The 12,443-nt window shown below is 56.2% G+C and overlaps 1 protein-coding gene across 3 annotated transcripts in view; it reads right to left on the bottom strand.

Annotated features, from left to right (window-relative positions):
* CACNA1A (calcium voltage-gated channel subunit alpha1 A) overlaps positions 1-12,443 on the bottom strand; it is a 71,215-nt gene that overhangs the window by 25,312 nt on the left and 33,460 nt on the right. For 2 of the 3 annotated variants that reach the window (XM_025203925.1, XM_025203926.1), the window contains exons 6-21: positions 12,156-12,343; positions 9,559-9,662; positions 9,074-9,189; positions 8,606-8,662; positions 8,351-8,353; positions 7,995-8,084; positions 7,671-7,880; positions 6,599-6,711; positions 5,704-5,816; positions 4,745-4,876; positions 4,359-4,431; positions 4,018-4,135; positions 3,021-3,088; positions 1,646-1,752; positions 445-1,206; positions 3-60 (exon numbers count right to left, since the gene is read on the bottom strand). In XM_025203925.1, coding sequence (XP_025059710.1) covers positions 3-60; positions 445-1,206; positions 1,646-1,752; positions 3,021-3,088; positions 4,018-4,135; positions 4,359-4,431; positions 4,745-4,876; positions 5,704-5,816; positions 6,599-6,711; positions 7,671-7,880; positions 7,995-8,084; positions 8,351-8,353; positions 8,606-8,662; positions 9,074-9,189; positions 9,559-9,662; positions 12,156-12,343 — 2,312 coding nt within the window. Of the gene's footprint in view, positions 1-2; positions 61-444; positions 1,207-1,645; positions 1,753-1,881; positions 1,891-3,020; positions 3,089-4,017; positions 4,136-4,358; positions 4,432-4,744; positions 4,877-5,703; positions 5,817-6,598; positions 6,712-7,670; positions 7,881-7,994; positions 8,085-8,350; positions 8,354-8,605; positions 8,663-9,073; positions 9,190-9,558; positions 9,663-12,155; positions 12,344-12,443 lie in introns of all 3 variants that reach the window. The other variant, XM_025203927.1, reaches the window with a different exon arrangement.

Below are 12,443 nucleotides of genomic sequence, written 5' to 3'. Positions count from 1 at the left end.
TGAATGGGCCGCGTGGTGGACAGGTGAGGGCCGTGCACTGGGACAGGGCCCTGGTTCTCTCTGAGGGGCAGGAAAAGAAAACCCACAGGGAAAACAGCCAGGTCAGCCAGGGAACAGGCTGGTGGGGGGGAGCGGTGGGGCTGATAGAGACGGCTGGGATGCAGCTGCTTTTGGGGTGGGACATAGCAGCTGGGAGGGGGAAGGGGGGGCAAGGCAAGGGAGAGGCATCTGGATCTTCCTTTTTCTGTTCTGACTGTCCAGCACCTCCCCACACCCTTCTCCATCCAACTAGGATGCCCCAGCCTCTAGGCACAAGCCTCCTCCCCCCTATTCCCTCTTTCTGCTTCCCACCCACTCAGTTACCATGCCAGTTCCTGACAGAGACCAAAGGACATGGGGGTGGTGGTTCTTGCCCCCCACCCACCCAGGGAGCCCCCTGCTCACTTCCGACGCCGGTGCCGCCTCTCCTTGTCCTCCCGCTTGCTGTCGCCATCATATGTGGACTGGGCAGCATGGCGGTGCCGCCGCCGTCTCTCGCCATCTGGCATCTCGCCTTCCCCAGGCCGGTGCCGCGGGCGCCTCTCAGGCTTGGGCCCCTCATCGGTGCCACCCCCATCCTCGCCTGCCCGACGGTGCCCCCGGTGCCTCCGGTGCTCCCGGTCACCATCTCGGGGTGACCCACCACGGCTCTCCTTGCCACCGGCCTGGCGGTGTGGGTGCCGCCGGGGGGGCTCGGCTGCCTTGAGCCGCTCAGGGTCGGCCTCATGATAGCTCCGCTCCTCGACAGGTGGCTCCATCTCGCGGCTCCCACTGCGGGGCCGCCGCAGCTCTGGCACCCCCGACTCAGGTGGTGGGTAGGTGCGACCACTGTCAGGGTCCCGGGGCCGGTCGTGGTAGCGGGGTGGCTTGCGCAGAAAGTCCTCAGCTTGCGGAGGCCCAAAGCGGGGCTCCAAAGGAGGGTCGCTGGGCCGTGTCTTGTTGGTGTTGTTGTTGCGGTTCTCCTGGGGGTCCACCACCAGTGGCCGGTCCAGGTGGGTCTTGATGTCGGGGCGGGAGGGATGGGCATAGGACACCTTCCAGCGTTCCTCAGGATCCAGCTCATTGTACAGGGCCTCACGGCTGGCCAGCAAGTTGTGCTTGCGCATCTCACTTGTCCGCTGCTCCCACACTGACTTAGAGGACTTCTGGTTCTTCTGCTGTTCTTTCCTGAAGCCGGAGGAGCAGGGGAGACAAAAAATACAGGAGCAGGTTCTGGGATCTGGCCTTGGCCCCAGCCTGGTGGACTGACCCTGAGGCCCACAGCGCCCCTTGTTGGCACAGGATGGGGCTGGAGGGGCCAGGAGCTACCCCACAGCCAGCACTCCTGCCCTCACAGTGCCCCCTCCTACAGGTGGAAGCTCCCCCCACCCACTCCATGTTCCTGCCTGCATAGCCCACAGTACCCCCTGCTGGCAGAGGCTGGGGATGGGGGTTGGAGGTCTCCATGGTGGCAGCTCCTGCCCTGTGTCCCACAGAGACCCTGGGCATTTCTCAGCCCCAGGCATAAGCCAGGGGCTGCACCCCTCTTGGAAGCAGGCCCCAGGCCTGGCTGCAAGCAGCCCAGGGAAGAAGCCAGGCCCTGGCCTGCAGCAGGCGCGACACTCACACGGCAATGGACATACTGGCTGCAGACAAGGGGCTCACTTCGGCCACCTCCTTGGCTTTCTGCAGTGCCAGCTTCTGCGTGGCTGCTTCCTCCTCCTCTTGCTCATCCTGCAGAGCACAAACCTGGTGTGAGGGGAACAGAACAGACTCTCTGCTCCCCACCCCCAGGCCCTTCTACTGCACATTGCTGCAGTCAGAGGCATTTGACCCCCATAGGTGAGAGGTGAGAGAGAAAACAGCTTGGATCTGAAGCTGGCCTCATAGCAATCCTAGAGACATGGAGCTGGAAGGGACCTCTGGAGGCCACCTCGAGTCCACCCCCCTGCCTGAGGCAGGATCAGCCCTGTCCAAACCATCCCAGACAAATCCAACATCTGAACTCTTCCTACACTGCCCATCAGTCCTGATATAACACCAGATATCACACCTGAACCTGTCACAGGAAAAGCAGGGGGACCGTGGAGGCCAGCATCCTGCTGCTGGAAAACGGTGACACTCAAGAGATCCCAGATAGAGGCAAACTCCACCAAGTCTGTAACAATCTGACCGGGGTGGGGAATTCCTTCCTGACCCCAAAAGCAGCGTTGGTTTGACCTTGAGTGAAGGGGAAGGACTCCTAGCCAGGACCCTCCGGGGTTGGGTCCCAGCAGGAGCATTGGTACAGCCCAGTACATCACCAGCCTGGGCTGCAGCTAATACCCAAGGGTTGTCTGTTTTTAGCCACTGAATGCCTGTGAAGAACAGAGAGGGCACATTCTCTCCCCTGGACAATCAAGGCTAATTGGAATTAATTGCCATTCAAGCTGGTGTGACTGTCCCCATCACCTTCTCCTCTGCCTGGCTTGATGGGAGTTGAAGCCTGGGACAACCCCACCAGTCAAAAGCTTGGGACAAACCCAATCTGTTTTTAGTCTTAGTCATATGGGAGAACAAGGGACAGTTGCAAAGGGAGGGAGGGAGGGAGGGAGGGAGAGAGGGAGGGATGGGCTGGGATAGGACACAGAGCGGGAAACTATGAGAAGATCCATTGTTGGACACGATGATCCATTGTGGTCCCTTCTGACTCTACAATCAATGAATCTATACCTCGGTCCTCTTTCCTGCCAGGGGCAGGGGGTCGGACACGATGATCCATTGTGGTCCCTTCCAACTCTACAATCTATGAATCTATGAAGCAGGGAGAACATCCTCCACTTCTCCAGCCCTCCTGCCCCCATCAGTGTTTGTTGCTGGCTCAGGCCACAGTGTGAGTGAGACCCCACATCACATTTCAGCCAATGAGATGCTCCCTGAAGTGACTCCAAGATCTCCCAGCTGCCCCCTGCCTCCCCTGTCCCTGGTCACTCTGTCCCACCCCACCCTAGAAGCCACCCCACCTTGGTGAGTTCCTGCGCATTGGCCAGGTTATCGACGGCGATAGCCAAGAACACATTCAGCAGGGTGTCTTGATGGTGGGTCAAGGAAAGGTCCCAGTAGCTCCATCTCCTAGCACCAGCAGAATCAGGGCCCCCGTGCTGAGCTTCTGAGCGGTGAATAGGGACAGAGGGCATGCATAGCACCTGGGGTCTATACCAACCTCAACATCCCAGCAGCTCCTGTACCCCACAACTACCTAGAACCTGGTTGATGCCCACACCCCGAGACAAATAGCCCCATTCAAAGCTCCTGGAAATCAGAAATCCTAAAGAAGTGGGACTGGCAGGGACCTCCAGAGGTCACAACTAGTTCAACCGCCTGCCTGAGGCAGGATCAGCACTGTCCAAACCAGCCCAGACAAATCTGTCATCTAAACTCTTTGTAAAACTACTGGTAACCCTGACATAGCACCAGGCATCACATCTGAACCTGCCACAGAGAAAGCAGGGGAACCGTGGTGCCCAGTGACTTGCTGTTATAAAAGGTTGTTAATATATACTCAAGAGACCCCAGACAGAGGCTGTGCCCTGGCTATGGAGGAAGGCAAAACCTCCCCCAGTCCATACCAGTCTGATCAGGGGATAAAATTCCTTCCTGACCCCAAATGCAGCATCATTTTGAGCAAGACCCTCTAGCTGAGACACTCCTGGTTTAAGTCCCAGCAGAAGCACTGAAAAGGGTGGCTAATGTCCTGCTGCTATAAAAGGTTGTTAATATATGCTTGAGAGGTCACAGGTAGAGGGATTAGCTCTCCCAGCCCTGCAGCTTCCGCCCTGCTGCGTGGGGAAGGTGTCTGGAGGTGTCAGAGATAGCAATAAAAGTGAGACAGCATGACCACATGCCAAGCTCTAGACCTCAGTCCCAGGGTAGGGAAAGAATTCAGAAGTCCCAGGTTGCAGTCTGCTCCCTTCCCTGCATCCTTGGTTTCCCCTCTTGGGGCTGGAGAATAAAGGATACAGTTACCAAACAAGGTCAGGACAATGAAATAGACCGAGAACACCATCCCTCGCTTCACGCCGCCCTGAGATTTAATGCCATCATACATCACCATGTTCCAGTCTTCACCCGTCAGGATCTGGAAGAGGAAAGGACAAGTCCCCCCACCCCAAACAGGGGGTGAAAATCCCATCAAAGTCTTGTCAAGACTACAGCCAGGGACTCGTTGAGATGGGATGAGCTGGGGTTGTGATCCACACAGTAGATCACACATGGAGGGTACACAGGACATAGCCTGTCCAGGAGTGCCCCAATTTCCCTTTCCATGTGTGATGACCTGCCAAGTGCCAACAAAGCCTCACCTGAAACACAGTCATTATTGCTGCCGGGAAGGTGTCGAAGTTGGTGGCTGGAGTCCCAGTGTCAAAATTGAACCTGAGCAGGAGAGACATCAAACCCACCAGTGTTAGTCTCATGTGGCCCCCAGGATGGTCTCTGTGGTGGAGGGGGAGTCCAAGGCAGGGGTAGGATGGAGGAAGACTATGGGTGGGGACAGCTTCCTTCTACACCACTCCAGCCTCCCCCAGCAGGAGACGCTATGAGGGGCAGCTGGCTAGAAGGAGCCCACTGGTACCCCCATCACAGACCTGGATGGGTTGGAGGGGCAAAAGGGGGAGGCAGCCTGAGAAGCTGATCTGGCCTGCATCATGGGCATCCCTCCATTCCCTCCCTCCCCCTGGCTACTCACTGGCCCCCAAAAAGCTGCATCCCCAAAAGGGCAAAGACGACGATGAAGAGGAAGAGGAGGAAGAGCAAGCTGATGATGGACTTCATGGAGTTGAGGAGAGACACAACCAGGTTCCTCAGGGAAGCCCAGTACCTGTGGGGAGGCCAATGAGAGGCTGTGAGGTGTGGGGATGGGAATCATACAGTCCTAGAAATGTGGGGCTGGAAGGGACCTCTAGAGGTCATGCCAATCCACTGGCTGAGGCAAGATTAGTCCTGTTCAAACCAGCCCAGACACATCCATCATCTAAACTCTTCATAAAATGACCATCAGCCCTGACACAACACCAGACATCACACCCGACCCTGCCACAGGAAGAGCAGCGGGATTGCGGGCACCAGCATCCTGCTGCTATAAAATGTTGTTAATAGATGCTCGAGAGATCCCAGGCAAAGGAAGGCAAAATTCCCCTAGTCCAAATCTGGCATCAGTCTGAGCCTGAGTGGAGATTCAAGACCCTCTAGCCAGGACCCTCCAGGTTTAGTCCCAGCATGAGCATTGGCACAGCCCAGTCACTATTCTCAGCCTGTGCCTTCAGCCCTGGGGTCAGGAGAGGAATGCAGTAGAACCCAAGTACTGCTGGACTGGCAAAGATACTGGCCCAGTTCCTTCATGAGAGCATGTGTCTGAGTGGCTACCTGCATGACAGAGCAGGTGGCAGGAGAACACACACGTGCATGGAGCAGGGCACAAGTGTTGGGTGCTGTCGGGGTGGAGGCATGCATGTGATCTGTTCTTGGTGGGCAGAGGCAGCTGGGAGCAGAGGCTGGGTGTGTTTTCAGGCCCCATGATTTGTTGCCAGGGCAGAGGTAATGCATGTCATGGATGCTCACATGTGTGAAAGCCCCCCAAGCCCCCTTCATCCCCGTCCCCATCCCCCCACAAGGAGCGTTAGGGGGATGAGAAGAAAGAGGACTTACTTGGTGACTTTGAAAATACGCAATAACCTGAGAGCTCGTAACACACTGATCCCGAACGACGTGCCGGGCTTCATGACCGCCCAGACCACCTCGAAAATGCTGCCAATGATGACCTGCCGGGGAGCATGAAGCCCATCATGGCCCAGACCCAGCACACCACTGCACCCCCTCAGACCAGAGCCCAGTGTGCCCAGGGCTGGCTGAGCATTCACACACACTGTGCAGGAAGGCAAAGTGCCTTTATGTCAGAGGCATGTGTGTGCACCTGCATAACAGCAATCGCACCAACGCATGTGCTGTCATCCAAGGATACCTGTCCCAGAAGCACCCTCTTGCCTGTACACTGCCTATTAGCATGCACACACACAAATACATGAACTCACATGTGTGCACACATACACATGCATATACACACGTGTGTGTGCACATGTATACAAGCATACACAAATGCACACAAATATACACATATGTAGGTATACATACATGCATACACACACAGGCTTGCACACATATGCACATGCAAACACACACACACGTATATACATGTACACACATGAATGTAAATATACACACGTATATACATGCACACACACATGCCATCTTCCCCAAATGACCATGTTGGCCCAAACTCAGAGCCGCTCTCTGGAGTCACTCCAATTGTCTCCCCCCGGCTGCCAATCCAGAACAGCTCCGTGAACATTGTGTTACTTGGCCTTCCCCGGGGAATGAACTGCACAATGTCACAGGCCACTGGACCTAAACCCAGGCTGTGGAAGCGACTCTGGAGCTGAGCTGAGGCTCGATCTCCCCACACCAAATCTCCCGCATACCCAGCAGGGTGACAGACTACTCGAGGTGGGGAGCAGGACCCTAGGGACAGCAGGGACAGACTTACGGCACAATCGAAGCAATTGAAGGAGGAGTGAAAGTAAGGCCGCGTTCCGAGCCCATACATTTTTATAAACATTTCGGACATAAAGAGTCCTAAGAAAATGAATTCTGCATAGTCTGAAAGACAGAGAGAAAAGGGAAAAGAAGGACTTGCCTCTGTTCTCCTGTGCACAGGCAGTTGCAGGGAGGATTCAACACCCAGCATGAACATGCAGCCTCCTATGGGGTAGGGGCTGCTCTAACAGCTTATGGGGGTCGGGGACTCATTGGGGCTGGGAGGGTTAGGTACTTGAAAGCACAAAGGACCTACTACCACAAGGCTTTTAGAGCCTGAGACAGGTGGGCAGGGTTGTCAACAGTCAGTAAATGTACTGACTGTCAGAAAAAAAAAAAACCAGGCTAAAAACAGTCATCAGTGAAGTCTGTACAAAAATTGCCACTGTCAGTAAAAGCATTCAGCAGCTTCAGCTTGATTGACACTCTGGCAGTGCACAGTGGTGCTTCCTGGTGTCTGAGCACCAGAGCAGTACCCCGCAGGTTGTACTCCCTCAACCATGTGCTGCTGCTGAGCCCCACACTGCCTGTAAAACTGCTGGTTTGTGGGTAGGATCCTCTGTGGGTCTGTGCTGGGGCTGAGGGGTATGGGGCTAGTGGAGGTAAGACTGAGAGGGACAGCATAGTGCTGTTAGGGGCAGTAGGGTGTGGGGATGCATAAGGGATCCCTGGCAGGAGAGACAAAGGAGCACAGTACAAAACCATCACCACAATCAGGTAAGGTTGCCAACCTAAGATTTTTTTTTTCTGAAAACTTTTTTTTCCTGACAACCAAACTTTTTTACTATGGTCAATGTGAAACCCCTATATTTTAACCTAGTCCTTCTCACTGGAGTCAGACAGCAGACAAGGCCTGACAGAAGAGTGACATTTCTGAGACATAAAATGTTGAATCGGTAAAAACTGGTCAGTAAAAAAGTTTGACTATTAGTTAAAAAAAGCTACAGATGATCAGTAAAAGTTGCAGATGGCTCTCGAATTAGCAACTCCAATGTGGAAAGACTGAAGGCGGGGGTACTCACAGAGGAAGTCTGATAGCCAATCTGGCTGGCTGTAGTGTACTACAGCAACACACAGGGTGTTGAGTGCTACTAGACTGAGGACGGTCCAGTAAAAGGCCTGAGTTTTGACCATGCGGCGGATGTAGAAACGCATCCTCCTCTCCCTTTTGTGAAAGAAGGTGGAGTTCTCCAGCTTGGCACTTTTAATGCTGGCTCTGGCGAAGGGCGAACCTACCGAGGTGGGGAGAAAAGCCTGTAGGTGTGGAGCCACCCCAGGCTGGGTGGGGCAGGTTGGGGACACAAATGGCGGCAATCTAGGAAAGGACATGGGTGCCAGGGACCTACCGACGGAGGCAATGTCGGCTAGCTGATCATCTGCTTCCTCGGGGGTCAGCAGGTCAGTCTTGCTCTTCTTGATGGCAGCTCTCTGCAGAGCTCCCATAATAGGAACATGGCAAGAGAAGCAGATGTCATCCTAGGGAGGTCCCCAGACCACTCAGCCCTGGACACTGCTCCCTGCCACCAGGGGCTGGAGTGACTAGAACCTCCTGCCCCCACTCTGCACAGCACCCAGTGCTGGGGAAAGCTTGGCCTGAAAGAGCTAGGAGTGCCCCAAGAGCCTCTGGTCCAGCTCCTACTGGGAGAGCCAGGCTAGAGATGCCCCCAAGAGCTTCTTCTCCTTTCCCCACTCCCCAGAGCACCCCCTGCTGGGGAAAACTGGAAACGGCCACAAGAGCCCCTGTTCCTGCCCCCGCTCCCACAGCAACCCATGCTGGAGTTCCCAAGAGAATTCCTCCCCCATTTTTTCACCAAACCATCAGCACCAACATCCTTCTCATTTTTTAACCCGAGGCTTGGATGGATGCCTCAGCCAGTGTGGCACCACTCAGAGGTTCCTGGAAGGGGAATCCTCCCATGGCTCTGGACTCACAGGGTTGGAGGCAAAGAGGGCTTACCATCAAAGGGGTGCCTCTGCTCTCCCTCTGTCTCGTCCTCTGCTAGGATCACTTCTTCTGGAGATAAGGTTCGGAGTTAACTGGGGTTAGGACCCACTGGCCCCTGAGGACACTTACCCCAGTGGGGTGGAACGAAGCTGGGGATGGCAGGGAAGGGGGCCATGTATGGGGGGGGCAAGAGGGGCTTCATGCCCTGAGGGAGGGGGGAGTCAGAGGTCAGGAGACAGATGTGGGGTCTCCTAGGTTCATCCCAGGGGGCAGGGAGACCCCCCACCAGCCCTGGAGCTAGTGAGTACCTGCTCCCCTCGTCCCCCATGGCCTGAGATGGGTCACCAGGGGTCTCCACTGTGGGGGAGACCAGCCCTGTGCTCTTTCCCAAGCCAGTGAAAAGCCCCTCCCTCCCCCTTCCCCCAGCGCCCAGGGCCGGAGGCACTTCCAGGCTCAGGGACCCAGGCACCCCCCCTGCACCTGCTTTGGAAATCCATTCCATGTAGCCATTGAGCTCCCGTTCAATCTGCTGCTGCCGTCTCAGCTTCAGGAAGGCTCGGCGGTTCTCCACGCGCTCCCTCTCTTTGGCAAATTCCCTGCAGGCACAGACAGCCTCAGAAGGGGGCCTGGGCTCCCCTGCAAGGGTTTGGGGTTAGGAGTCAGATTTAGAGGTTAGGGTTAGGGTACAAGGATTAGGATTAAGGTTAGAGATGGAATTAGGGTTTAGGGTTAAATTTAGGGTTTGCAGTGTAGATTAGGGTTAGGTTCTGGGCACTGTGGGTCAGTACGTGCGTTTGTGTGTATGGAAGGGGATGCATAGAGCTCGCAATTCAGGATGGCTCTGCACTTGTATGCCTGTGCCATGCATGTGCAATGCCTATTCATATTGTACCACTGGCACAACAGGTGGGGTGGGGGCCCGGCACCCGGGAGCGTTACCTGCGGATTGGGAGCTATGTTCTTACCCGGACAGCACCCCCAGCACAAGGTTCAGCATAAAAAAGGAGCCAATGATGATGAGGGGGATGAAGTACAGCCAGTTCCAAGTGTTCCCTGAGGCATCGTTGCTCTGTGGACCCAAGACAGAAGGGCTAGAGTGAGATACCAGGGCTGCCAGATCTCTTCTACCCAACCAGCCCTGGCTCACCCCTCCCAGTGCCCTGGGTTTGCCCCGAGGTCTCATTTTCACTTCCAGCAGGTCCCATGCCCTACCCAGAACCCATGGTGAGGCCAAGAAGGAAAAGAGCATGATGCCAGGTGCTTCCAAAGTGCCTGGAGCCCCCCAGGAGTGAAGACACACCCCATCCGCCTGCTTTTTTGGGCCTTGAAAGCTGACATTAGCAGCAGGTCAGCAGCCTGCTCCAGGGCAGCTGCTAATGGAGCTCTCCCCACCCCCTCCCCTTGGTCCCCCTTTGTCCTCCCATTCTGGAGCAGGAGTGGCCGGAGGGGGAAGGGAGATGGAGGGGGCGGCTTTGCGAGTGGCTAAAAGAGGCCTCGTCCCCATTTCTGGCTGCTAAATATAGGCCGAGGAACAAAGCACGTGGTGGGGACACAGTGAGCTTCTGCTGGTGTTGGGAGCCTGGTCCAGTGAGAGATGTGTCTGTTGGGGGAGTGGGGGGTGGTGAAAGTTGGGACCAGCATTTGTCCCTAGGCAGGAGATGCATATGGGTGCCAGGGCTGAGAATAGAGTCTGCGGCAGGCTGGACCCCAACAGCCCTGGCCCCCCACTGGGGCACCTTAGAGGATGCCCTGGGGGAGAACACAGATCCACACAGGAAGGCAGGCAGGAGGCCTGAGCTCAGTCTTCCCCTGACAGAGCCGCCTTTGTATCCCTAAGGCTCCTAGCCACCTGCTGATGTGCGGCTGACTGAGATGAAGCACTATGGCTGCTGAACAGCAGGCACCAGCCCTGGCCCTGGCTCCCCCTGCACCTCTCTTTCTGGCCTGGCCCTCATCCCTTGGGCTGCATATGCTCTCATGCCATAGCCTTATGGAGGAATCCACGCCATGGCTAGATTACATTTCAAACATACCACCAGGGCAGCGCTGATGCCTGCCTATGAATGGGAGGTGAGATAGGCATTAGGCAGCCCCTTGAATGCATGCACATGCATGCATGCACACACACACACACACACTCACACGAGCATGCATATGTATGTCCACATGGATACACATCCAAGCACGTGAATGCACACCTCCACGGTTCTGGGGGCCCTGATACTCCATTCATCCCCCTCTTAGAGCTTCAGGACAGGAGACAAGCTCTGCTACCTCCCTCTATGGCTCCTCCTCTCTCCCTGCATCTCTCAGCTCCCCAGCCCCCTCCATGGAGCTCTCTCGTGCTCTCTTTTTCCCTGACTCGGCAAGAACGCCCCAGCTCATTAATCCCACACACGTGGCCGCCCGCGTGCCTCAGCCGCGGAGCCAGGCAGAGGGGGACAGATGCACAGAGAGGACCTGGCTCCTGGTTCTACCTGTGCCCCTGTCCCCAGGTCTAATATTGGGCCCAGTGCCTCCCAGGACCAGGAGGGTTGTGGCACAGAACACAGCTCCTCAGAGGGGGCGACAGTCCCTGGCTCCCCACTGCCTCTTGTCAGGACAACCACTGAACACCCATGTCCATGCGACTTGCACAGTGCACAACCAGTGCCCACAGCTGGCAGATCCACTGACCCTGCAGTGATGAGCTGGCCCTTCTGTGGGCACAGTGACCCCACTGTGCAAGCTGGCACCCCAGCCACCTGTCTGCAGTGACCCTGCAATGCAAGCTGATACCCCAGCCACCTGGCTACAGTGACCCAGGAGTGCAAGCTGGCACTCAGGTCCCCTGGCTGCAGTGACCCTGCAGTTTGAGGTGTCATCCAGGCCCCCTGACTACAGTGACTTTGCAGTATGAGCTGGCACCTAGGCCATGTGGACATAGTGACCCTGCAGTGCAAGCTGGCACCTAAGCTATGTGGGTGCAGTGACCCTGCAGAGAGAGCTGATATTCAGGTACCCTGGCCTAAGTGACCCTGTAGTTCAAGCCAGTACCCAGGCAGCATGGGTGCAGTGACCCCACAGTGCAAGCTGGCACCCAGGCCCCCTGGCTGCCATGACCCTGCAGTACTATCTGGCACCTAGGCAATGTGGGCGCAGTGACCCCGCAGTGTGAGCTGGCACCCAGGCCCTCTGGCCACAGTGACCCCATAGTACCAAGCCAGCATTGGTAAGAGACAGACCCAAAGGCCTCTTGGCTCTTAGCTGACATAACCCTTACCACCTGCCTATTTCACAGATGGGAAAACCACGACTGAGAACCAGAAAGCAACTCTCCCATGCCTACAAAGCAGGTCACCATGACCAAGATCAAGTTAGTGACTCCCACAGCTGCAAAGTCATCGCAGAACCCAGGCGCCCTGATTCCTGTCCTGTGCCCAGACTGCTAAGACTCATACCTTCCCCTCTTCCCAGAGCACTAAAAGGCAATCCAGCCCAGCAACCATTCCCCGCAACACACCAGTCCATTGATCCTGCACCCCATACCCAGTTCCAGGAGCCCCCCTGGGGCAGAACTCACATTATAAAGGAGGTCGGTCCACCCTTCCATGGTGATACACTGGAAGACCGTCAGCACAGCGAAGAGGATGTTGTCAAACTGGGTGATCCCATAGTTGGGGCCTTCCCAGTACTTGGAGCAACGGGTCCCATTGGGGCAGGTGCGGGCTGGCTCGTCCATGCCACATGGAACCCGGTCCTTGATCTCACCTGCCAGCCCGGAGGAGGGAACACGTTGTGGGGTCAGGGTTGGGGGGGGGCTGGGGCCAGCAGGGGTGATGCCAAACCCTCAGCAAAGCCTCAGCCACAC

This window comes from Alligator sinensis, unplaced genomic scaffold (assembly GCF_000455745.1).
Source record: "Alligator sinensis unplaced genomic scaffold, ASM45574v1 scaffold707_1, whole genome shotgun sequence".
In the NCBI taxonomy this organism is placed as follows: domain Eukaryota; kingdom Metazoa; phylum Chordata; order Crocodylia; family Alligatoridae; genus Alligator; species Alligator sinensis.
This window is presented reverse-complemented; position numbering and strand designations above follow the sequence as displayed.